Here is a 27,865-nt window from a genome sequence, read left to right on the forward strand (position 1 = left end):
TCACCCGTGAGGCACGGTGCGATTCACCCATGGTGCATGGTGCGATTCACCCATGGTGCACGGTGCGATTCACCCGTGAGGCGCGGTGCGATTCACCCATGGTGCACGGTGCGATTTACCCGTGAGACACGGTGCGATTCACCCGTGAGACACGGTGCGATTTACCCGTGAGGCACGGTGCGATTCAGCCGTGAGACACGGTGCGATTCACCCGTGAGACACGGTGCGATTTACCCGTGAGACACAGTGCGATTTACCCGTGAGGCACGGTGCGATTCACCCGTGGTGCACGGTGCGATTCACCCTTGAGACACGGTGCGATTTACCCGTGAGACACGGTGCGATTTACCCGTGAGGCGCGGTGCGATTCACCCGTGGTGCACGGTGCGATTCACCCGTGAGACACGGTGCGATTCACCCGTGAGACACGGTGCGATTTACCCGTGAGACACGGTGCGATTTACCCGTGAGGCACGGTGCGATTCACCCATGGTGCACGGTGCGATTCACCCATGGTGCACGGTGCGATTCACCCATGGTGCACGGTGCGATTTACCCATGGTGCACGGTGCGATTCACCCGTGAGACACGGTGCGATTTACCCGTGAGGCACGGTGCGATTTACCCGTGAGGCGCGGTGCGATTTACCCGTGAGGCACGGTGCGATTCACCCATGGTGCACGGTGCGATTCACCCATGGTGCACGGTGCGATTCACCCATGGTGCACGGTGCGATTTACCCATGGTGCACGGTGCGATTCACCCGTGAGACACGGTGCGATTTACCCGTGAGGCACGGTGCGATTTACCCGTGAGGCACGGTGCGATTTACCCATGAGACACGGTGCGATTTACCCATGGTGCACGGTGCGATTTACCCGTGAGACACGGTGCGATTTACCCGTGAGACACGGTGCGATTTACCCGTGAGACACGGTGCGATTTACCCGTGAGACACGGTGCGATTTACCCATGGTGCACGGTGCGATTTACCCGTGAGACACGGTGCGATTTACCCATGAGACACGGTGCGATTTACCCATGGTGCACGGTGCGATTTACCCGTGAGACACGGTGCGATTTACCCGTGAGACACGGTGCGATTTACCCGTGAGGCGCGGTGCGATTTACCCGTGAGACACGGTGCGATTCACCTGTGAGACACAGTGCGATTTACCCGTGAGACACGGTGCGATTTACCCGTGAGGCACGGTGCGATTTACCCGTGAGACACGGTGCGATTCACCCGTGAGACACGGTGCGATTCACCCGTGAGATACGGTGCGATTCACCCGTGAGACACGGTGCGATTTACCCATGGTGCACGGTGCGATTTACCCGTGAGGCGCGGTGCGATTCACCCGTGAGGCACGGTGCGATTTACCCATGGTGCACGGTGCGATTCACCCGTGAGACACGGTGCGATTCACCCGTGAGGCATGGTGCGATTTACCCGTGAGGCGCGGTGCGATTTACCCGTGAGGCACGGTGCGATTCACCCATGGTGCACGGTGCGATTCACCCATGGTGCACGGTGCGATTTACCCATGGTGCACGGTGCGATTCACCCGTGAGGCACGGTGCGATTTACCCGTGAGGCACGGTGCGATTTACCCGTGAGGCACGGTGCGATTTACCCGTGAGGCACGGTGCGATTCACCCGTGAGGCACGGTGCGATTTACCCATGAGACACGGTGCGATTTACCCATGGTGCACGGTGCGATTTACCCGTGAGACACGGTGCGATTTACCCGTGAGACACGGTGCGATTTACCCGTGAGACACGGTGCGATTTACCCGTGAGGCACGGTGCGATTCACCCGTGAGGCACGGTGCGATTTACCCGTGAGACACGGTGCGATTTACCCATGAGACACGGTGCGATTTACCCGTGAGACACGGTGCTATTTACCCGTGAGGCGCGGTGCGATTTACCCGTGAGACACGGTGCGATTTACCCGTGAGGCGCGGTGCGATTTACCCGTGAGACACGGTGCGATTTACCCGTGAGACACGGTGCGATTTACCCGTGAGACACGGTGCGATTTACCCGTGAGACACGGTGCGATTTACCCATGAGACACGGTGCGATTTACCCGTGAGACACGGTGCGATTTACCCGTGAGACACGGTGCGATTCACCCGTGAGACACGGTGCGATTTACCCGTGAGACACGGTGCGATTTACCCGTGAGGCACGGTGCGATTTACCCGTGAGACACGGTGCGATTCACCCGTGAGACACGGTGGGATTCACCCGTGAGATACGGTGCGATTGACCCGTGAGACACGGTGCGATTTACCCATGGTGCACGGTGCGATTCACCCGTGAGGCGCGGTGCGATTCACCCGTGAGGCGCGGTGCGATTTACCCGTGAGACACGGTGCGATTTACCCGTGAGACACGGTGCGATTTACCCGTGAGACACGGTGCGATTTACCCGTGAGACACGGTGCGATTCACCCGTGAGACACGGTGCGATTTACCCATGGTGCACGGTGCGATTTACCCGTGAGGCGCGGTGCGATTTACCCGTGAGACACGGTGCGATTTACCCGTGAGACACGGTGCGATTTACCCGTGAGACACGGTGCGATTTACCCGTGAGACGCGGTGCGATTTACCCGTGAGGCGCGGTGCGATTTACCCGTGAGACACGGTGCGATTTACCCGTGAGACACGGTGCGATTTACCCGTGAGACACAGTGCGATTTACCCGTGAGACACGGTGCGATTTACCCGTGAGGCACGGTGCGATTTACCCGTGAGACACGGTGCGATTCACCCGTGAGATACGGTGCGATTTACCCATGGTGCACGGTGCGATTTACCCGTGAGACACGGTGCGATTTACCCGTGAGACACGGTGCGATTTACCCGTGAGACACGGTGCGATTTACCCGTGAGACACGGTGCGATTTACCCATGAGACACGGTGCGATTTACCCGTGAGACACGGTGCGATTTACCCGTGAGGCGCGGTGCGATTTACCCGTGAGACACGGTGCGATTTACCCGTGAGACACGGTGCGATTTACCCGTGAGACACGGTGCGATTTACCCGTGAGACACGGTGCGATTTACCCGTGAGACACGGTGCGATTTACCCGTGAGACACGGTGCGATTTACCCGTGAGACACGGTGCGATTCACCCGTGAGACACAGTGCGATTTACCCGTGAGGCACGGTGCGATTTACCCGTGAGACACGGTGCGATTCACCCGTGAGATACGGTGCGATTTACCCATGGTGCACGGTGCGATTCACCCGTGAGGCGCGGTGCGATTCACCCGTGAGGCGCGGTGCGATTTACCCGTGAGACACGGTGCGATTTACCCGTGAGACACGGTGCGATTTACCCGTGAGACACGGTGCGATTCACCCGTGAGACACGGTGCGATTTACCCATGGTGCACGGTGCGATTTACCCGTGAGGCGCGGTGCGATTTACCCGTGAGACACGGTGCGATTTACCCGTGAGACACGGTGCGATTTACCCGTGAGACACGGTGCGATTTACCCGTGAGACACGGTGCGATTTACCCGTGAGGCGCGGTGCGATTTACCCGTGAGACACGGTGCGATTTACCCGTGAGACACGGTGCGATTCACCCGTGAGACACAGTGCGATTTACCCGTGAGACACGGTGCGATTTACCCGTGAGGCACGGTGCGATTTACCCGTGAGACACGGTGCGATTCACCCGTGAGATACGGTGCGATTCACCCGTGAGACACGGTGCGATTTACCCATGGTGCACGGTGCGATTCACCCGTGAGACACGGTGCGATTCACCCGTGAGACACGGTGCGATTCACCCGTGAGACAGGTGCGATTCACCCGTGAGACACGGTGCGATTCACCCGTGAGACACGGTGCGATTCACCCGTGAGACACGGTGCGATTTACCCGTGAGACACGGTGCGATTCACCCGTGAGACACGGTGCGATTTACCCGTGAGACACGGTGCGATTCACCCGTGAGACGCGGTGCGATTTACCCGTGAGCCGCGGTGCGATTCACCCATGGTGCACGGTGCGATTCACCCATGGTGCACGGTGCGATTCACCCGTGAGACACGGTGCGATTCACCCGTGAGACACGGTGCGATTCACCCGTGAGACACGGTGCGATTTACCCGTGAGACACGGTGCGATTCACCCGTGAGACACGGTGCGATTTACCCGTGAGACACGGTGCGATTCACCCGTGAGACTCGGTGCGATTTACCCGTGAGGCGCGGTGCGATTCACCCATGGTGCACGGTGCGATTCACCCATGGTGCACGGTGCGATTCACCCGTGAGACACGGTGCGATTCACCCGTGAGGCGCGGTGCGATTTACCCGTGAGACACGGTGCGATTTACCCATGGTGCACGGTGCGATTTACCCATGGTGCACGGTGCAATTCACCCGTGAGACACGGTGCGAATCACCCGTGAGACACGGTGCGATTTACCCATGGTGCACGGTGCGATTTACCCGTGAGACACGGTGCGATTCACCCGTGAGACACGGTGCGATTCACCCGTGAGACACGGTGCGATTTACCCGTGAGACACGGTGCGATTTACCCGTGAGGCGCGGTGCGATTCACCCATGGTGCACGGTGCGATTTACCCGTGAGACACGGTGCGATTTACCCATGAGGCGCGGTGCGATTTACCCGTGAGGCGCGGTGCGATTCACCCGTGAGGCGTGGTGCGATTCACCCGTGAGGCGCGGTGCGATTCACCCGTGAGGCGCGGTGCGATTTACCCGCGGTGCGATTTGGTGCTCAGTAATGTTCACAGTGCAGTGGAGCTGTGTGATTGCAGGGAACATGGAGAGAATATGGAGGAACTACCAATGCTCTAGTGACTGAGCACTGACCCGCACAGAATGGGAAAATGGCCAATGGGAGCCCATGAGACACATTGGTGGGATCTATACTTTGACTGAAGCTTTTTTTAAACCATCAGCTGGAATATTGAGTCCACTTCTGGATCTCTCAGGAAGGATGTGGGAGGCAGGGGGTACGTGCGAAATCGAAAAGGTTTTCAATGAGTTGATTTTGAGAAACTGTTCCCGGTGGTAGGAGGGTTGGTAACCAGGCAACACAGTGTTAAGATGAGTGTCAAAAATGAGCTGAATTGAGGCATGAATTCACAGGTAGTGGGATGAGTTGGGTGGCACATGGTTAGCACCACTGCCTCACAGTGCCAGGTATTCGGGTTCAATTCCGGCCTTGGGTCACTGTCTGTGTGGAGTTTGCACATTTCTCCACGTGTCTGTGTGGGTTTCCTCCGGGTTTTTCGGTTTCCTCTCACAGTCCAAAGATGTGTGGGTTAGGTTGATTGGCCATGTTAAATTAATCCTAGTGTCAGGGGGGTTAGCGGGGTAAATATGTGGGGTTACAGGAATAGGGCCTGGGTTGGATTGTGATTGGTGCAGACTCGATGGGCCGAATGGCCTCCTTCTGCACTGGAGGGATTGTATGATTGAGTTCTCAAGGCTGCTGAAGAGAAGTATTCAGGATCCTGGGCTTTGTCAGTCGAGGTGCAGAATACAAAAGCAAGGAAGTCGGGCGAAACATCCTTTCAAATCATTGGTTGAGCCACAGCTGGAGTATTGTGTTCAATTCTTTAGGAAGGATGTCAAGGCCTGGGACAGAGAATGTGCAAACTCCACACAGACAGTGACCCAAGCTGGTAATCGAACCCAGGTCCCTGGAGCTGTGAAGCAGCAGTGCTAACCACTGTGCTACCGTGCCGCTCTATTGTAATGGGAGCTAAAGTAAAGTTTATTTATTAGTCGCAATAATAAAGGCTTATATTAACACTGCAGTGAAGTTCCTGTGAAATTCCTCTAGTCGCCACACTCCTGTGCCTGTTTAGGTCAATGCATCTGTCCAGCACGTCTTTCAGACTGTGGGAAGAAACTGGAGCATCTGGAGGAAACCCACGCAGACACGGGGAGAATGTGCAAACTCCGCACAGACAGTGACCCAAGCCGGGAATCGAACCCACGTCCCTGGCACTGTGAGGCAGCAATGCTAGCCACTGTGCTGCTATAAATTTGCTCATGGCCTGTACTTCTAACCACTTAGATTACGCGCCCCAGAATGACTTTATTGTAATGGGAGCTGTAATGTTGCTCATGGCATTACTTCTAATCACTTAGAATACACGTCCACAATGACTAGAAACATATGACCCATAAAAGGACCTACAAAATCCACATGAAGTCTAGACCAGTGGTTCCTCACCTTTTATATGTCTTGGCACACACCTCTATACTACATTAAAAAAGAATTGAGGCACACCTATTTTCTCTGAACTGCCCTCCTGCTAAAGATTTTTTTCAGTGCAATTTTCAGCCCTCGTTCACAGGAAGAACAGCGACGGGAGTGTTGGATCCCGAACAAATTGGGAAACCCGTGTTTCACGGTTTTACTGTGCATTTGTGGATGCCAAAAATCTGATTTCTGCCATAATAATGCTGAGTACTGGTAGCAAAGGCGGGAAGGCAGATTACTCTCTGGCCAAGTAAGGAGAGGGGAATGTGCAATGAGACCTTTGTGTCCTCGTGCACCAGTCACTGAAGGTAAGCATGTAGGTGTAGCAGGCAATGAAAAAGGCAAATGGTATGTTGGCCTTCAGAGTGGGAGGATTCGAGTACAGGAACAGGGGTGCCTTGCCTCAATTATACAGGATCTTGGTGAGGCCACACCTTGAATATTGTGTGCACTTTTGGTCTCCATATCTGAGAAAGGATGGTCTTGCTTTAGAGGAGGTACAGCGAAGGTTTGCCAGGCTGATGCCTGGAATGGCAGATCTGACGTGTGAGGGGAGGTTGAGTCAGGATTGTATTTGCTGGATTTCAGAAGAATGGGGGGGGGATCTCATTGAAACCCATAAAATTCTAACAGGACTTGACTGAGTAGATGCAGGAAGGATGCTCTCGATTGTGGGGAGTGTCCAGAACTAGAGGGTGAAGGGGATCAGCTGATGTGGGGATCAGGTTTTTGATTTGGCTGATCGTCCATGATAATGATGAATGCCAGAGCAGGCTTGAAGGGCCGAATGGCCTCCTCCTCCTCCTATTTTCTATATTTTGATGTTAAGTTTCTATGATAGCTTCAGTTCCGGCTATCTCAAAACCTGGGCAATTGACTTGGAAAACTGTAAACAATACAGTATAAATTGTAAACTGTATAGAGGGAACCTTGATGTTCATAACAACGCAGTTCGCAAATAATTTATCCAGTTCGTGAAAGATTTAATATTTTAAAAGTCATCAAAATAAATGTTGACTGTTTCTCTCCACAGATGCTGCCCGATTATCTGAGCTTTTCCAGCGATTTGTCCTGTCAGATTTCCAGCATCTGCAGTATTTTGCGCTTGTGTACTATTACGTTAGGAAGAAAAATGAAGTGTGAGAAAAAAGCGGTAACGGTAATCATAAACGAGAGAGCTGAACAGAAGTCTCAGAATAATCCTAATCTCATATATCTGTGTATTAGCTAAACGTAACTACGGATAATTGTTATTGGCATGGATTGAACATTGTGATTTTACAGAACAGCAGAGGCCATTTTTTACCTCTGTCTCTCACTTCTCCCAGGGTTATGAAAGTATTAGTAAAGTTTATTGATGAGTCACAAATAGGCTTACATTCACACTGCAATGAAGTTACTGTGAAAATCCTCTAGTCGCCACACTCTGGCACCTGTTCGGTTACACTGAGGGAGAATTTAGCACGGCCAATCCACCCTAACCATTCGGACTGTGGGAGGAAACCGGAGCACCCGGGGGAAACCCACGCAGACACGGGGAGAACGTGCAGACTCCACACAGACAGTGACCTAAGTCGGGAATCGAACCCAGGTCCCTGGCGCTGTGAGACAGCAGTGCTAACCACTGTGCCACCAAACGCCCTTTCTGAGTTTTTGTTTTTTGTTGGGGGGCGAATGGGACCTTTGTCTTCAGCCCCAAGTCCCGTTGGTCATGCCCGAGGGTGTGACCAACGTAAAACATCGAAACCTCTTTCCCAGTTTCATTGGAGGTGCTGACCATAGAGCTGAAGATAAATGTTACTTGCAGTTTAATTACATGACTTTTAAATGATTTTGAACCATTTCTCACGGGGTGGGTGGGGGGGGGTCCTCTACACCAGAGAGGCGGAGACCATTGCTTGGGGCATTAGAGGTGGACATTGCATGCAACAGCCAAGAAACAAGAGCATGACTCTTGGTAAAAGGGCCTAGTTCACTAGGGTGTGACTGGCTCAGTAAAGTTCCGTTGAACAAGGGTGAGGTTAAGCACATGACAAGTGACAGAGGATATCATTCAGAAATAGATGCAAGTTTCTCAGAGCCAGCGCTGTGCCGGAGCCGTAGCAAGTGCACCTTCCAGGCACAGAGTGTGGAATATTTGGGTCACAAAATCACAGTGTAGGGTCTGTCCCCGGTGAGAGACAAAGTCAGAGCTACCAAGGAAGCTCCAAAGCCCCTGTAGTGTGTCTGAGCCCAGGTCATGGGGAGTTACTGCAGGAGGTTTCTGTCAGACCTTTCAACGGTGCTGAAAGAATGATGAACTGAGGCCGCAAGCAAAGCAGGAACGTGAGCTGAGTGTGCAGGATGGTTGTATCCTTCCGGGGTCCAGAGTGGTTCAGCCCATCCCCTGGTCGCTCACAAGCCTTGGATGAAGTTCATGAAGCTCAGCCGGGTGCCTCCCGAATGAAAAGTCGTGCCAGGTCGTGTGTTTGGTGGCCCAACATGGAGAACAAGGTGGGGGATCCTCTTATGCGTGTCAGCTTGACCAGAAGATGGCGCCACCAGCATCCATGGGAGTGGCCTGATCGTCAGTCTAGATCACTAATTCCCAACTGGGAACCACTGATCTAGACTGATGATCAGGTGCACTTGCTACGGCTCTGTCTCTGAGAAACTCTAACTTCTGATCCAACTTGCTGAGGTGCTCCTACTCCCGATTTCCCTGTGATCAGGATACCATCCAAGTAAGCTGCTACACGAAGAATCCCTGCACCAGGTTGTCCATTATCCTCTGAAAGATGGCCGGATTGAAGGGCACTCTGAAACTCGGATGGTATTTGAACAAACCCTCGTGAGTGCTGATTGTGTCGCCCTGTTTTGAGTCTTCCTCCAACAAAAGCTGCAAGTAGACGTGGCTCATGTGAAGATTCGAGAAAGTCTTGCTCCTGCAAGGGTTGAAAACCAGATCTTGCACCTGCAGCAAAAGGATAAGCGTCCAGCTTGGAGGCCTGATTAATGGTGAATTTGTAATCCCCGCATGTGCACACAGCACTTTAAAGAACAGCAACAATTGGAGCTGCCCAACGAGAGAACTGAACGGACTCAGTGATTACAGGCCTCTGCAGCTGCTCTAACTCCTCCTCCATTTTCCCTTTCATGGCCTGAGGATCTCTGAACAACTTGCCTTTAATGCCACGCAATGTGCCCAGTTCCTCTTTCAAAACCTCAGGACATTTCTGAATGATATCCTCAGTCACTTGTAATGTGCTTAACCTCACCCTTGTTCAACGGAACTTTACTGAGCCAGTCACACCCTAGTGAACTAGGCCCCTGCCCTTTAACCGAAAGAGTCATGCTCTTGTTCCTTGGCTGTTGCATGCAATGTCCACCTCTAATGCCCCAAGCAATGGTCTCCGCCTCTCTGGCGTACGTTGGATCCCTGCCTGAGTAATGGCTGATGACTGCTTAGGATCCCCAAGTCTTCCTGTAGGTGTCCTCACTAATTACAGATGCAGAGGCTCCTGTGTCCATCTCCATCTTAATTCTTATATATTCATTCATGGGACATGGGCAGCACAGGCTGGGCCAGCATTTATTGTCCAGCCCTAGTTGCCCTTGAAACTGAGTGGGTCGCTAGGCCATTTCAGAGGGCAGTTTAGAGTCAGCCACATTGCTGTGGCTCTGGAGCCACATGTAGGCCAGACCAGGTAAGGACAGCCTTAAATATTTCCTTCCCTAAAGAACATTAGTGAACCAGATAGGTTTTTCTGACAATTGACAATGGTTTCATGGTCATCATTAGATTCTTAATTCAGATTTTTCTTTATTGAATTCAAATTCGGCCATCTGCCGTGGCGGGATTCGAACTCGGGTCCTAGAACATTAGCTGAGTTTCTGGATTAATAGTCTAACGATAATACCACGAGGTCATTGCCTCCCCTCAGTACCCTGTCGTGGTAAGACTAAACCCACAACAACTCACGTCAGGCACTCCTGCATGTCATATGCCCCTGTTGATGACAAGTGTCTATACATTCAAATAGGAAGATGTTCTCTCTAACACTCTTCAACAGTTAGGAACATTCAAACAGGGGAATCAGACAAATGCTTGGAAAGATCAAATTTGAAGGGTGAGAGGGAAAAGCGCAGGGGTATGGGATCAATTGAATAGCTCTTTCAAAGGGCTGGCATTGGCACAATGGGCCAAATGGCCTTGTCCCGTGCTGTGAGGTTCTGGGAGGGGGAGCGCCAGGCCAGCATTTACCTTTTGACCAATAAACGCTTTAGAAAAATCTTGTCCGGTCGTTGTGCATCACGTTGCTGTTTGTGGGATCTTGCTGTGCGCGACCTGGCTGCCCCGCTTCCTTGGTAATGAGAAGTGTGCTGCGCTGCCTGCTCGGTGCTCGGGGATATCCTCAGGCGGGCAGAGTTAGCCTGGGGTACAGGCCTGGTGTTGCGTGGCTGGGCCAATCCCCGAATGACAGGAAAAGCCAGTGTAAAAAGATCGTGGGATTTTCAGCAGAAATTCCACCATTAACACACCCTTTGGCTCCAGTTTTCGATATGTTGGCCTGGAAACTGACCCCATCCGCGAAACCAGATTTCTTTCCATTCTTGCCAGCCTTTTACAGACGTGGCAGTCTGCCCAGTAACAGGGCCGGCGAAGCGTTCTGATTGGCTGCCCTCTGAAACCAGCAGCGCCACTTCACAAGCTGTCTGAGATTTTCAGAAATGATGCAAGGTTCGGCGTCCTGCTGATAACTGTAAACCTGTTTCCGATTATTACACAAGACCACTGGGGATGTCTCCACTCTAATGAGGAAGAGGCATGTTAGTGCAGCAGATACTTAACGAAATGTCAAACACTCCCAGGACAGGTACAGCACGGGGTTAGATACAGAGTAAAGTCTGTGCGAAATGAGCCAAGCTGTGAGCCTGGTTCCTTTCCCAATCTGCAAACTCACTGTAGAAACCATGGAGAGTGACTCTTTTAAAAAATCGACAGAGTATTTCTACTTGTGGCTGGTGTTGCGACACTTGGCAAGGCTCCGGATGGAGATGACAGCTGCCCTTTGTGCAAAGGGTGAATCGGATTGTGGAGAAGCTGCTGATTATAATTGTGGTGGGTGGGAGAGTGCTTAGCGCTTTGAGAAACAAGTCCTCCGTCATCCTCCATCTTGTGTGCACCCCTGGAGTGTGCATTGAGCAGGGAAATCCTCGGAGTCATTGGAAGCAAGTCCGCAAATGGGTTCGACCTGCCTTGCTGTCCGTACAACCCCCTTAACCCATTTAGCAGCACGCTGAGAAACACAGCTTCAGGACGGAGCGCCTCTCTCTGGAGAAGCTCAGTTAAATCGCAGAGAGAGAACATTCCTGCCATAACTGGGACTGTCTTCATCGTTCCACACAGACGCACCGGTCCGTTCTTCAAGCCCCCATCGCGCCTTTGCAAAGCACTGCTTCCCAGCTACACACCAAGTTATTGCCACTAATGATCGAATAGTTCAAAACTGACCTGGATCTTAACTGGTCTGGGTGAGTTACTGACCATCACTGACCTGGAGTCTGCCTGGTCTGGGTGTGTTACTGACCATCACTGACCATCGCTGACCTGGATTGTAACTGGTCTGGGTGAGTTACTGACCATCACTGACCTGGAGTCAAACTGGTCTGGGTGTGTTACTGACCATCACTGACCATCGCTGACCTGGATTGTAACTGGTCTGGGTGTGTTACTGACCTGGAGTCTGCCTGGTCTGGGTGAGTTACTGACCATCACTGACCTGGAGTCTGCCTGGTCTGGGTGAGTTACTGACCATCACTGACCTGCAGTCTAACTGGTCTGGGTGAGTTACTGACCATCACTGACCTGCAGTCTAACTGGTCTGGGTGAGTTACTGACCATCACTGACCGGCAGTCTAACTGGTCTGGGTGAGTTACTGACCATCACTGACCTGCAGTCTAACTGGTCTGGGTGAGTTACTGACCATCACTGACCTGCAGTCTAACTGGTCTGGGTGAGTTACTGACCATCACTGACCTGGATTGTAACTGGTCTGGGTGAGTTACTGACCATCACTGACCTGGAGTCTGCCTCGTCTGGGTGTGTTACTGACCATCGTTGACCATCACTGACCTGGAGTCTGCCTGGTCTGGCTGAGTTACTGACCATCACTGACCTGGAGTGTAACTGGTCTGGGTGGGTTACTGACCATCGGTGATCTGTACTGACAGCAGTTGAACTTAGCCTGGGTCACTAGAGTAATGAAAGAAAGAGAGATTAGTATTTCGAGAGCTCCTTCCACCGCCTCAGGAAGCCCCAGTGAGATCCGCTCTGAAGTGTGTTGAGCCGTGTCATGTCGGAAATTGAGTAGCCAATTCGCACACAGCAAGCTCCCAGGAATATCAGTGTGAGAAAAACTCCCCAACTCTTCCTCCGACAGTGCAGCACTCCCCCAGTACTGACCCTCTGACAGTGCAGCACTCCCTCAGTACTGACCCTCTGACAGTGCAGCACTCCCCCAGTACTGACCCTCTGACAGTGCAGCACTCCCTCAGTACTGACTCTCTGACAGTACAGCACCCCCTCAGTACTGACTCTCTGACAGTGCAGCACTCCCTCAGTACTGACCCTCTGACAGTGCAGCACTCCCCCAGTACTGACCCTCTGACAGTGCAGCACTCCCTCAGTACTGACCCTCTGACAGTACAGCACCCCCTCAGTACTGACTCTCTGACAGTGCAGCACTCCCTCAGTACTGACCCTCTGACAGTGCAGCACTCCCTCAGTACTGACCCTCTGACAGTGAGGCAGTCCCTCAGAACTGACCCTCTGACAGTGCGGCACTCCCTCAGTACTGACTCTCTGACAGTGCAGCGCTCCCTCAGTACTGACCCTCTGACAGTGCAGCACTCCCTCAGTACTGACCCTCTGACAGCGCGGCGCTCCCTCAGTACTGACTCTCTGACAGTGCAGCACTCCCTCAGTACTGACTCTCTGACAGCGCGGCGCTCCCTCAGTACTGACCCTCTGACAGTGCAGCACTCCCTCAGTACTGACCCTCTGACAGTGCCGCACTCCCTCAGTACTGACTCTCTGACAGTGCAGCACTCCCTCAGTACTGACCCTCTGACAGTGCAGCACTCCCTCAGTACTGACCCTCTGACAGTACAGCACCCCCTCAGTACTGACTCTCTGACAGTGCAGCACTCCCTCAGTACTGACCCTCTGACAGTGCAGCACTCCCCCAGTACTGACCCTCTGACAGTGCAGCACTCCCCCAGTACTGACCCTCTGACAGTGCAGCACTCCCTCAGTACTGACTCTCTAACAGTGCAGCACTCCCTCAGTACTGACCCTCTGACAGTGCAGCACTCCCTCAGTACTGACCCTCTGACAGTACAGCACCCCCTCAGTACTGACTCTCTGACAGTGCAGCACTCCCTCAGTACTGACCCTCTGACAGTGCAGCACTCCCTCAGTACTGACCCTCTGACAGTGAGGCAGTCCCTCAGAACTGACCCTCTGACAGTGCGGCACTCCCTCAGTACTGACCCTCTGACAGCGCGGCGCTCCCTCAGTACTGACCCTCTGACAGTGCAGCACTCCCTCAGTACTGACTCTCTGACAGTGCAGCACTCCCTCAGTACTGACTCTCTGACAGCGCGGCGCTCCCTCAGTACTGACCCTCTGACAGTGCAGCACTCCCTCAGTACTGACCCTCTGACAGTGCCGCACTCCCTCAGTACTGACTCTCTGACAGTGCAGCACTCCCTCAGTACTGACTCTCTGACAGTGCGGCACTCCCTCAGCAATGACCCTCTGACAGTGCAGCACTCCCTCAGCACTGACCCTCTGACAGTGCAGCACTCCCTCAGCACTGACCCTCTGACAGTGCAGCACTCCCTCAGTACTGACCCTCTGACAGTGCAGCACTCCCTCAGTACTGACCCTCTGACAGTGCAGCGCCCCCTCAGTACTGACCCTCTGACAGTGCAGCACTCCCTCAGCACTGACCCTCTGACAGTGCAGCACTCCCTCAGTACTGACCCACTGACAGTGCAGCGCCCCCTCAGTACTGACCCTCTGACAGTGCAGCGCTCCCTCAGTACTGACCCTCTGACAGTGCAGCACTCCCTCAGTACTGACCCTCTGACAGTACAGCACCCCCTCAGTACTGACTCTCTGACAGTGCAGCACTCCCTCAGTACTGACCCTCTGACAGTGCAGCACTCCCTCAGCACTGACCCTCTGACAGTGCGGCACTCCCTCAGCAGTGACCCTCTGACAGTGCAGCACTCCCTCAGCACTGACCCTCTGACAGTGCAGCACTCCCTCAGCACTGACCCTCTGACAGTGCGGCACTCCCTCAGCAATGACCCTCTGACAGTGCAGCACTCCCTCAGCACTGACCCTCTGACAGTGCAGCACTCCCTCAGCACTGACCCTCTGACAGTGCAGCACTCCCTCAGTACTGACCCTCTGACAGTGCAGCACTCCCTCAGTACTGACCCTCTGACAGTGCAGCGCCCCCTCAGTACTGACCCTCTGACAGTGCAGCACTCCCTCAGCACTGACCCTCTGACAGTGCAGCACTCCCTCAGTACTGACCCACTGACAGTGCAGCGCCCCCTCAGTACTGACCCTCTGACAGTGCAGCGCTCCCTCAGTACTGACCCTCTGACAGTGCAGCACTCCCTCAGTACTGACCCTCTGACAGTGCAGCACTCCCTCAGTACTGACCCTCTGACAGTGCAGCACTCCCTCAGCACTGACCCTCTGACAGTGTAGCGGAGAGAGGCATGGATTTGGGGTGGGTGCAGGGTGAGAGAGGGAGAAAGCCAGTGTTTGGGGGAGGTGTGCGGGGGCACGGTGGTGGTGAGAGAGCAAAATGAGCGTGAACGAATGGGAAGCTCTCTCACAATCTCACAACATGCATACACTCAGACACTCGGGCGCACACGCGCACTCTAAGGTGCACATGCACACCCTCAGGTGCACACGTGCGCACGCACGCAGGAGCACACGTGTGCGCTCATGCGCGCACACTCAGGCCCACACGCGCGTGCACACTCAGGCCCACACGTGCGCACACAGGCGCACGCGCGCTCACTCAGGCCCACACGCGCTCACTCAGGCCCACACGCGCACACTCAGGCCCACACGTGCACACTCAGGCCCACACGTGCACACTCAGGCCCACACGTGCACACTCAGGCCCACACGTGCACACTCAGGCCCACACGTGCACACTCAGGCCCACACGTGCACACTCAGGCGCACGCGCGCTCACTCAGGCGCACACATGCACTCTGAGACACACGCAGACGCGGGCGCTCTGTGACACGCACACGCACCCTCTCATGCACACGCACCCTCTCTCGGACACGCACACGCACCCTCTCTCGGACTCGCACACGCACACTCTCTCGGACACGGGTGCACCTGCGCCATCTCAGGCGCATACGCGCACACTCAGGCACGCGTGCGCAATCTGAGACACACGTGCGCGCGCACTCTTGGACACGCACGGCTCTCGGACACGCACGTGCTCTCGGACGTGCTCAGGCACGCTCTGTTGGACACGCACACGCATGCTCTCTCAGACACGAACACGCTCTCGGACACGCACATGCATGCGCTCTCGGACACGCACGTGCCCTCAGACACGCACGCTCTCTTGGACACGCACGCTCTCTCGGACACGCACATGCACACACTCGTTGAAAAGGGTGCACACGCGCACACTCAGGCACGCGCGCGCACTCTGAGACACGCAGATGCGCGCCCACTTGTACACAGACGCACGCTCTCTTGGACGTGAGCACGCACGTGCACACTCTCGGGTGCGGGCGCATATGCACTCTCAGGCGCGCACGCTCTCTCGGTCACGCACGCGCACGCTCTCTTGCGCACACCCGCACGCGCTCTCGGGCGCTCACGCTCTCTTGGTCGCTCGCGCTCTCGTGGGCGCGCACGCTTGCACTTTCGTGGGTGCGCACGCTCGGGCTCTCGTGGGCGCGCACGCTCGCGCTTTCATGGACGCTCGCGCTCTCGTGGGCGCGCACATTCGTGCTCTCGTGGGCGCTCGCGCTCTCGTGGGCGCGCATGCTCGTGCACTCGTGGGCGCGCACGCTCGTGCTCTCGTGGGCACGCATGCTCGTGCTCTCGTGGGCGCGCACGCTTGCGCTCTCGTGGGTCCGCAAGCTCGGGCTCTCGTGGGCGCGCACGCTCGCGCTTTCGTGGACGCGCACGCTCGCGTGCTCGTGGGCGCGCACGTTCGTGCTCTCGTGGGCGCGCACGTTCGTGCTCTCGTGGGCACGCACGTTCGTGCTCTCGTGGGCGCGCACGTTCGTGCTCTCGTGGGCGCGCACGTTCGTGCTCTCGTGGGCGCTCGCGCTCTCGTGGGCGCGCACGCTCGTGCACTCGTGGGCGCGCACGCTCGTGCTCTCGTGGGCGCGCATGCTCGTGCTCTCGTGGGCGCGCACGCTTGCGCTCTCGTGGGTCCGCAAGCTCGGGCTCTCGTGGGCGCGCACGCTCGCGCTTTCGTGGACGCGCACGCTCGCGTGCTCGTGGGCGCGCACGTTCGTGCTCTCGTGGGCGCGCACGTTCGTGCTCTCGTGGGCGCGCACGTTCGTGCTCTCGTGGGCGCGCACGTTCGTGCTCTCGTGGGCGCGCACGTTCGTGCTCTCGTGGGCGCGCACGTTCGTGCTCTCGTGGGCCCGCACGTTCGCGCTCTCGTGGGCCCGCACGTTCGCGCTCTCGTGGGCCCGCACGCTCGCGCTCTCGTGGGCCCGCACGCTCGCGCTCTCGTGGGCCCGCACGCTCGCGCTCTCGTGGGCCCGCACGCTCGCGCTCTCGTGGGCGCGCACGCTCGCGCTCTCGTGGGCGCGCACGCTCGCGCTCTCGTGGGCGAGCACGCTCGCGCTCTCGTGGGCGCGCACGCCCGCGCTCTCGTGGGCGCGCACGCCCGCGCTCTCGTGGGCGCGCACGCCCGCGCTCTCGTGGGCGCGCACGCCCGCGCTCTCGTGGGCGCGCACGCTCGCGCTCTCGTGGGCGCGCACGCTCGCGCTCTCGTGGGCGCGCACGCTCGCGCTCTCGTGGGCGCGCACGCTCGCGCTCTCGTGGGCGCGCACGCTCGCGCTCTCGTGGGCGCGCACGCTCGCGCTCTCGTGGGCGCGCACGCCCGCGCTCTCGTGGGCGCGCACGCCCGCGCTCTCGTGGGCGCGCACGCCCACGCTCTCGTGGGCGCGCACGCCCGCTCTCTCTTGGGCGCGCACGCCCGCGCTCTCGTGGGCATTCACATTTTCTCAGGCTCACACACACACACTCAAACACACACACACACACACTCACACACACTCGCACACACACACACACTCACACACACTCTCACACACACTCTCACACACACTCTCACACACACTCTCACACACACACACACACTCTCGCACACACACACTCACTCTCGCACACACACACACACACACACACTCGCACACACACACTCTCACACTCACACACACACACACTCTCGCACACACACACTCACTCTCGCACACACACACACACACACACACACTCTCGCACACACACTCTCACTCTCGCACACGCGCACACACTCACTCTCTCACATACACACACACACTCACTCTCGCACACACACACACTCACGCACAGTCACACTCACTAGCAGGAAACAGGAGGACGATGTTCTCCTTGGGAGTAAGAGACTCCAGCTGAGTGACTTCATCGTCTCAGTGATTCAATGGCTTGTCTGTGATGCTGCTCCCTCAGGGCCGGCGAGGGGGGGGATGTGGAAGAGAGAGAGAAAGAAAATGAATGAAGTCAGCTTCCTGGCGGCTCATTGGCTGCCGGTCCCAGGGCCTCCTGATTGGACACAGCTGTCCGGCTCCCCCTTCCCAACCCCAACAACCAACCCTTTTAACAAGATCCAGAGGGGAAAGGAGGAAAGTTGTTGCATCATTTGCGAGACGCGGCGAGAAAGAAAAGAAGGGTTTTTTTTTTGCCTGCCAGCCACTCGTTCTTCAGGCATTGAAAGACAGTCGGACTCTCTCTCTCCCAGCACTCTTCCCTCAGATCATGCACAAGCAGCCAGCCAAGGCCTCAAACTACACGGTAGCACTGGCAATCTGGCAGGATGATCTTCCATCGGTGAGTCTGTACCTGGTCACCAGCTCTGTTTAGAGCTGCGGGCAGTGAGGAAAGCCTCAAGCCTGGGTCGTGTCTGTGCGAGTCTGTGTCCACACTTTATCTCCTTCCTGTTTGGCCTCCCTCCTTCCCGTGGTCACAGCTGATGCTTGGTTCTGTCAAGTTGACTCCTCTGACCTGTCCCCTCAGTTTAAATGTCTGCCGTTTTACCAAAACTCCTTCTGTTTTTCTCTTTCAGTTCCAATACAGACGACGAGAGAAGGTAAGGATGTCAGCAGTTTCTCGATGTCTCTCCCTCTCTGTATCATTTTCCCTGTGTGTGTGTGTGAGTGAGAGACCCTCTGAGACTCTGTCTCTCCCTGCGTCTATGTGTGTGTTTCTCTCTTGATGGCTCTGATCTTTCTGTCTATCCCTCTCTCTCTCTCTCTCTGTCTGTCTCACACTCTGTACATCTCTCTCCCTCTCTATCTCTCTCCCTCTCTCTCTCTCTGCCTGCCTTGTAACGCTGTCTGGGCCTCTTCCTTTTGCCTGTCACTTCACCTTGCTGTGTTTTTTGGTGTGTATGTACTGCATGTGCCACTCTGTCTCTGCACGTGTACACCTGTGTATGTGTACCTGTATTTTTGTGCCAGTGTGCGCCTGTCCCAGTGTGCGCCTGTCCCAGTGTGCGCCTGTCCCAGTGTGCGCCTGTCCCAGTGTGCGCCTGTCCCAGTGTGCGCCTGTCCCAGTGTGCGCCTGTCCCAGTGTGCGCCTGTCCCAGTGTGCGCCTGTCCCAGTGTGCGCCTGTCCCAGTGTGCGCCTGTCCCAGTGTGTGCCTGTCGACGGACGGGCGGGGTTCTGTCCCCAGCTGTGTTTTTCCACAGTTTCTGGTTCTGTGCTATATTTATGTTGAATGTTGGCGATTGGGGTTGGAATCTGCATCTGTCGCCTTTCACTGGGGGCACTGATCAAAGTGTTTATAATTCTGCCACCCCCCTCCCCCCTCGCTCTGCCCCTCCCCCTCGCTCTGCCCCTCCCCCTCGCTCTGCCCCTCCCCCCTCACTCCTTGCTCTGCCCCTCCCCCCTTGCTCTGCCCCTCCCCCTTGCTCTGCCCCTCCCCCTTGCTCTGCCCCTCCCCCTTGCTCTGCCCCTCCCCTTGCTCTGCCCCTCCCCCTTGCTCTGCCCCTCCCCCCTTGCTCTGCCCCTCCCCCTTGCTCTGCCCCTCCCCCTTGCTCTGCCCCTCCCCCTTGCTCTGCCCCTCCCCCTTGCTCTGCCCCTCCCCCTTGCTCTGCCCCTCCCCCCTGGCTCTGCCCCTCCCCCCTGGCTCTGCCCCTCCCCCCTGGCTCTGCCCCTCCCCCCTGGCTCTGCCCCTCCCCCCTGGCTCTGCCCCTCCCCCCTGGCTCTGCCCCTCCCCCCTGGCTCTGCCCCTCCCCCCTGGCTCTGCCCCTCCCCCCTGGCTCTGCCCCTCCCCCCTGGCTCTGCCCCTCCCCCCTGGCTCTGCCCCCACCCCCTGGCTCTGCCCCTCCCCACCCCCTCGCTCTGCCCCTCGCTCCGCCCCCCCCCTGTCCCTTTGGGGACCATATCCCCCTATTCCCATTGTTACAATCAGGTTGGATACTTCAGGGTGTTCTGTGAAGCTCGCCTGATCTGGAACATTTTAAGAGAGGTTTCACTTTGGCTGTGATTCAACTGACCCAAGAGGTGCTTTTATCAAAAACAAAGTTGAATGAAGAATATAGTTGACATGTATAGTAAGACAATGAGCAAGAACTTTTAACAATTACAAATAAGAAACAGAACATTCACGATAGTGTAAAACTCTTAAGGAATATCTCTAACGTGTTCCAACCAAAGCCAACATCGAATCGGTAAAATCCTTCAAATAAACACAATCCAGCAGAGGTTAATGCCCACTTGTTGCAGGAATCCCGCCTCCTGGGTTGAATGCTGAAAATCCTATTCATTAAATGATTTATTCCAACTGACCCTGCCTCCCAGTTGTAGTGAGATATTCTGCAAAACCTTTAAATCTCAGCATAAATCATTGTTGCCTCTGAGAACTGCACGAAACATAGATCTCCGATACAGGAAGACTAACCTCTCTATCAACACAAGACTGCATCCCTGTGCACAAACAAGCAAATAATCATCTGCGCCAGCGCACAAATAACTGGGGCCGGCATTCATCATAACGCCACGAATGCTGCATTCAACCCACTGCTAGGTGCACAGGACAACACCAGCCCACTAACCACTCAGATATCCATACACGCACTCCAACCACCGCAGCGCGCACCCGCACCCATCATACACACTCCAACCACCGCAGCGCACACCCGCACCCATCATACACACTCCAACCACCGCAGCGCACACCCGCACCCATCATACACACTCCAACCACCGCAGCGCGCACCCGCACCCATCATACACACACTCCAGTCACCGCAGTGCGCACCCGCACCCATCATACACACTCCAACCACCGCAGTGCGCACCCGCACCCATCACACACACTCCAACCACCGCAGTGCGCACCCGCACCCATCATACACACTCCAACCACCGCAGCGCACACCCGCACCCATCATACACACTCCAACCACCGCAGCGCACACCCGCACCCATCATACACACTCCAACCACCGCAGCGCACACCCGCACCCATCATACACACTCCAGTCACCGCAGCGCGCACCCGCACCCATCATACCCACACTCCAACCACCGCAGTGCGCACCCGCACCCATCATACACACTCCAACCACCGCAGCGCGCACCCGCACCCATCATACACACTCCAACCACCGCAGCGCGCACCCGCACCCATCATACACACTCCAACCACCGCAGCGCACACCCGCACCCATCATACACACTCCAGTCACCGCAGCGCGCACCCGCACCCATCATACACACTCCAGTCACCGCAGCGCGCACCCGCACCCATCATACACACTCCAACCACCGCAGCGCACACCCGCACCCATCATACACACTCCAACCACCGCAGCGCGCACCCGCACCCATCATACACACTCCAACCACCGCAGCGCACACCCGCACCCATCATACACACTCCAACCACCGCAGCGCGCACACCCGCACCCATCATACACACTCCAGTCACCGCAGCGCGCACCCGCACCCATCATACACACTCCAGTCACCGCAGCGCGCACCCGCACCCATCATACACGCACTCCAGTCACCGCAGCGCGCACCCGCACCCATCATACACACTCCAACCACCGCAGCGCGCACCCGCACCCATCATACACACTCCAACCACCGCAGCGCGCACCCGCACCCATCATACACACTCCAACCACCGCAGCGCGCACCCGCACCCATCATACACACTCCAACCACCGCAGCGCGCACCCGCACCCATCATACACACTCCAACCACCGCAGCGCGCACCCGCACCCATCATACCCACTCCAACCACCGCAGCGCGCGCACCCGCACCCATCATACACACTCCAGTCACCGCAGCGCGCACCCGCACCCATCATACACACTCCAGTCACCGTAGCGCGCACCCGCACCCATCATACACACTCCAGTCACCGCAGCGCACACCCGCACCCATCATACACACTCCAGTCACCGCAGCGCGCACCCGCACCCATCATACACACTCCAACCACCGCAGCGCACACCCGCACCCATCATACACACTCCAACCACCGCAGCGCGCACCCGCACCCATCATACACACTCCAACCACCGCAGCGCGCACCCGCACCCATCATACACACTCCAACCACCGCAGCGCGCACACCCGCACCCATCATACACACTCCAACCACCGCAGCGCGCACCCGCACCCATCATACACACTCCAGTCACCGCAGCGCGCACACCCGCACCCATCATACACACTCCAACCACCGCAGCGCGCACCCGCACCCATCATACACACTCCAGTCACCGCAGCGCGCACCCGCACCCATCATACACACTCCAGTCACCGCAGCGCGCACACCCGCACCCATCATACACACTCCAACCACCGCAGCGCGCACCCGCACCCATCATACACACTCCAGTCACCGCAGCGCGCACCCGCACCCATCATACACACTCCAGTCACCGCAGCGCGCACCCGCACCCATCATACACACTCCAACCACCGAAGCGCGCACCCGCACCCATCATACACACTCCAGTCACTGCAGCGCGCACCCGCACCCATCATACACACTCCAACCACCGCAGCGCGCACCCGCACCCATCATACACACTCCAACCACCGCAGCGCGCACACCCGCACCCATCATACACACTCCAACCACCGCAGCGCGCACCCGCACCCATCATACACACTCCAACCACCGCAGCGCGCACCCGCACCCATCATACACACTCCAACCACCGCAGCGCGCACCCGCACCCATCATACACACTCCAACCACCGCAGCGCGCACACCCGCACCCATCATACACACTCCAGTCACCGCAGCGCGCACCCGCACCCATCATACACACTCCAACCACCGCAGCGCGCACCCGCACCCATCATACACACTCCAGTCACCGCAGCGCGCACCCGCACCCATCATACACACTCCAACCACCGCAGCGCGCACCCGCACCCATCATACACACTCCAGTCACCGCAGCGCGCACCCGCACCCATCATACACACTCCAACCACCGCAGCGCGCACCCGCACCCATCATACACACTCCAGTCACCGCAGCGCACACCTGCACCCATCATACACACTCCAGTCACCGCAGCGCGCACCCGCACCCATCATACACACTCCAACCACCGCAGCGCACACCCGCACCCATCATACACACTCCAACCACCGCAGCGCACACCCGCACCCATCATACACACTCCAACCACCGCAGCGCGCACCCGCACCCATCATACACACTCCAACCACCGCAGCGCGCACCCGCACCCATCATACACGCACTCCAACCACCGCAGCGCGCACCCGCACCCATCATACACGCACTCCAACCACCGCAGCGCGCACCCGCACCCATCATACACACTCCAACCACCGCAGCGCGCACACACACCCATCATACACACTGCAACCACCGCAGCGCACACCCGCACCCATCATACATGCACTTCAACCACCGTAGCGCGCACCTGCACCCATCATACACACTCCAGTCACCGCAGCGCGCACACCCGCACCCATCATACACACTCCAACCACCGCAGCGCACACCCGCACCCATCATACACACTCCAACCACCGCAGCGCGCACCTGCACCCATCATACACACTCCAGTCACCGCAGCGCGCACACCCGCACCCATCATACACACTCCAACCACCGCAGCGCGCACCCGCACCCATCATACACACACTCCAGTCACCGCAGCGCGCACCCGCACCCATCATACACATTCCAGTCACCGCAGCGCGCACCCGCACCCATCATACACACACTCCAACCACCGCAGTGCGCACCCGCACCCATCATACACACTCCAACCACCGCAGCGCACACCCGCACCCATCATACACACTCCAACCACCGCAGCGCACACCCGCACCCATCATACACACTCCAGTCACCGCAGCGCGCACCCGCACCCATCATACCCACACTCCAACCACCGCAGTGCGCACCCGCACCCATCATACACACTCCAACCACCGCAGCGCGCACCCGCACCCATCATACACACTCCAACCACCGCAGCGCGCACCCGCACCCATCATACACACTCCAACCACCGCAGCGCACACCCGCACCCATCATACACACTCCAGTCACCGCAGCGCGCACCCGCACCCATCATACACACTCCAGTCACCGCAGCGCGCACCCGCACCCATCATACACACTCCAACCACCGCAGCGCGCACCCGCACCCATCATACACACTCCAGTCACCGCAGCGCGCACCCGCACCCATCATACACACTCCAACCACCGCAGCGCACACCCGCACCCATCATACACACTCCCACCACCGCAGCGCGCACCCGCACCCATCATACACACTCCAACCACCGCAGCGCGCACCCGCACCCATCATACACACTCCAACCACCGCAGAGCGCACCCGCACCCATCATACACACTCCAACCACCGCAGCGCGCACACCCGCACCCATCATACACACTCCAACCACCGCAGCGCGCACCCGCACCCATCATACACACTCCAACCACCGCAGCGCGCACCCGCACCCATCATACACACTCCAACCACCGCAGCGCGCACCCGCACCCATCATACACACTCCAACCACCGCAGCGCGCACCCGCACCCATCATACACACTCCAGTCCCCGCAGCGCGCACCTGCACCCATCATACACACTCCAACCACCGCAGCGCGCACACACACCCATCATACACACACTCCAACAACCGCAGCGCGCACCTGCACCCATCATACACACTCCAACCACCGCAGCGCGCACACCCGCACCCATCATACACACTCCAGTCACCGCAGCGCGCACCTGCACCCATCATACACACTCCAACCACCGCAGCGCGCACCCGCACCCATCATACACACTCCAACCACCGCAGCGCACACCCGCACCCATCATACACACTCCAACCACCGCAGCGCGCACACCCGCACCCATCATACACACTCCAGTCACCGCAGCGCGCACCCGCACCCATCATACACACTCCAGTCACCGCAGCGCGCACCCGCACCCATCATACACGCACTCCAGTCACCGCAGCGCGCACCCGCACCCATCATACACACTCCAACCACCGCAGCGCGCACCCGCACCCATCATACACACTCCAACCACCGCAGCGCGCACCCGCACCCATCATACACACTCCAACCACCGCAGCGCGCACCCGCACCCATCATACACACTCCAACCACCGCAGCGCGCACCCGCACCCATCATACACACTCCAACCACCGCAGCGCGCACCCGCACCCATCATACCCACTCCAACCACCGCAGCGCGCGCACCCGCACCCATCATACACACTCCAGTCACCGCAGCGCGCACCCGCACCCATCATACACACTCCAGTCACCGTAGCGCGCACCCGCACCCATCATACACACTCCAGTCACCGCAGCGCACACCCGCACCCATCATACACACTCCAGTCACCGCAGCGCGCACCCGCACCCATCATACACACTCCAACCACCGCAGCGCACACCCGCACCCATCATACACACTCCAACCACCGCAGCGCGCACCCGCACCCATCATACACACTCCAACCACCGCAGCGCGCACCCGCACCCATCATACACACTCCAACCACCGCAGCGCGCACACCCGCACCCATCATACACACTCCAACCACCGCAGCGCGCACCCGCACCCATCATACACACTCCAGTCACCGCAGCGCGCACACCCGCACCCATCATACACACTCCAACCACCGCAGCGCGCACCCGCACCCATCATACACACTCCAGTCACCGCAGCGCGCACCCGCACCCATCATACACACTCCAGTCACCGCAGCGCGCACACCCGCACCCATCATACACACTCCAACCACCGCAGCGCGCACCCGCACCCATCATACACACTCCAGTCACCGCAGCGCGCACCCGCACCCATCATACACACTCCAGTCACCGCAGCGCGCACCCGCACCCATCATACACACTCCAACCACCGAAGCGCGCACCCGCACCCATCATACACACTCCAGTCACCGCAGCGCGCACCCGCACCCATCATACACACTCCAACCACCGCAGCGCGCACCCGCACCCATCATACACACTCCAACCACCGCAGCGCGCACACCCGCACCCATCATACACACTCCAACCACCGCAGCGCGCACCCGCACCCATCATACACACTCCAACCACCGCAGCGCGCACCCGCACCCATCATACACACTCCAACCACCGCAGCGCGCACCCGCACCCATCATACACACTCCAACCACCGCAGCGCGCACACCCGCACCCATCATACACACTCCAGTCACCGCAGCGCGCACCCGCACCCATCATACACACTCCAACCACCGCAGCGCGCACCCGCACCCATCATACACACTCCAGTCACCGCAGCGCGCACCCGCACCCATCATACACACTCCAACCACCGCAGCGCGCACCCGCACCCATCATACACACTCCAGTCACCGCAGCGCGCACCCGCACCCATCATACACACTCCAACCACCGCAGCGCGCACCCGCACCCATCATACACACTCCAGTCACCGCAGCGCACACCTGCACCCATCATACACACTCCAGTCACCGCAGCGCGCACCCGCACCCATCATACACACTCCAACCACCGCAGCGCACACCCGCACCCATCATACACACTCCAACCACCGCAGCGCACACCCGCACCCATCATACACACTCCAACCACCGCAGCGCGCACCCGCACCCATCATACACACTCCAACCACCGCAGCGCGCACCCGCACCCATCATACACGCACTCCAACCACCGCAGCGCGCACCCGCACCCATCATACACGCACTCCAACCACCGCAGCGCGCACCCGCACCCATCATACACACTCCAACCACCGCAGCGCGCACACACACCCATCATACACACTGCAACCACCGCAGCGCACACCCGCACCCATCATACATGCACTTCAACCACCGTAGCGCGCACCTGCACCCATCATACACACTCCAGTCACCGCAGCGCGCACACCCGCACCCATCATACACACTCCAACCACCGCAGCGCACACCCGCACCCATCATACACACTCCAACCACCGCAGCGCGCACCTGCACCCATCATACACACTCCAGTCACCGCAGCGCGCACACCCGCACCCATCATACACACTCCAACCACCGCAGCGCGCACCCGCACCCATCATACACACACTCCAGTCACCGCAGCGCGCACCCGCACCCATCATACACATTCCAGTCACCGCAGCGCGCACCCGCACCCATCATACACACACTCCAACCACCGCAGTGCGCACCCGCACCCATCATACACACTCCAACCACCGCAGCGCACACCCGCACCCATCATACACACTCCAACCACCGCAGCGCACACCCGCACCCATCATACACACTCCAGTCACCGCAGCGCGCACCCGCACCCATCATACCCACACTCCAACCACCGCAGTGCGCACCCGCACCCATCATACACACTCCAACCACCGCAGCGCGCACCCGCACCCATCATACACACTCCAACCACCGCAGCGCGCACCCGCACCCATCATACACACTCCAACCACCGCAGCGCACACCCGCACCCATCATACACACTCCAGTCACCGCAGCGCGCACCCGCACCCATCATACACACTCCAGTCACCGCAGCGCGCACCCGCACCCATCATACACACTCCAACCACCGCAGCGCGCACCCGCACCCATCATACACACTCCAGTCACCGCAGCGCGCACCCGCACCCATCATACACACTCCAACCACCGCAGCGCACACCCGCACCCATCATACACACTCCCACCACCGCAGCGCGCACC

General features: G+C 57.9%; 1 protein-coding gene across 2 annotated transcripts in view; it reads left to right on the top strand.

Moving 5' to 3' along the window:
- The window catches only part of LOC144487730 (rho guanine nucleotide exchange factor 12-like), a 136,846-nt gene that overhangs the window by 78,195 nt on the left and 30,786 nt on the right, over positions 1 to 27,865 (top strand). For both annotated transcript variants that reach the window (XM_078205798.1, XM_078205799.1), the window contains exon 9: positions 18,674 to 18,697. In XM_078205798.1, coding sequence (XP_078061924.1) covers positions 18,674 to 18,697 — 24 coding nt within the window. The remainder of the gene's footprint in view (positions 1 to 18,673; positions 18,698 to 27,865) is intronic.

Source organism: Mustelus asterias, unplaced genomic scaffold (genome assembly GCF_964213995.1).
Source record: "Mustelus asterias unplaced genomic scaffold, sMusAst1.hap1.1 HAP1_SCAFFOLD_992, whole genome shotgun sequence".
Lineage (NCBI taxonomy): Eukaryota > Metazoa > Chordata > Chondrichthyes > Carcharhiniformes > Triakidae > Mustelus > Mustelus asterias.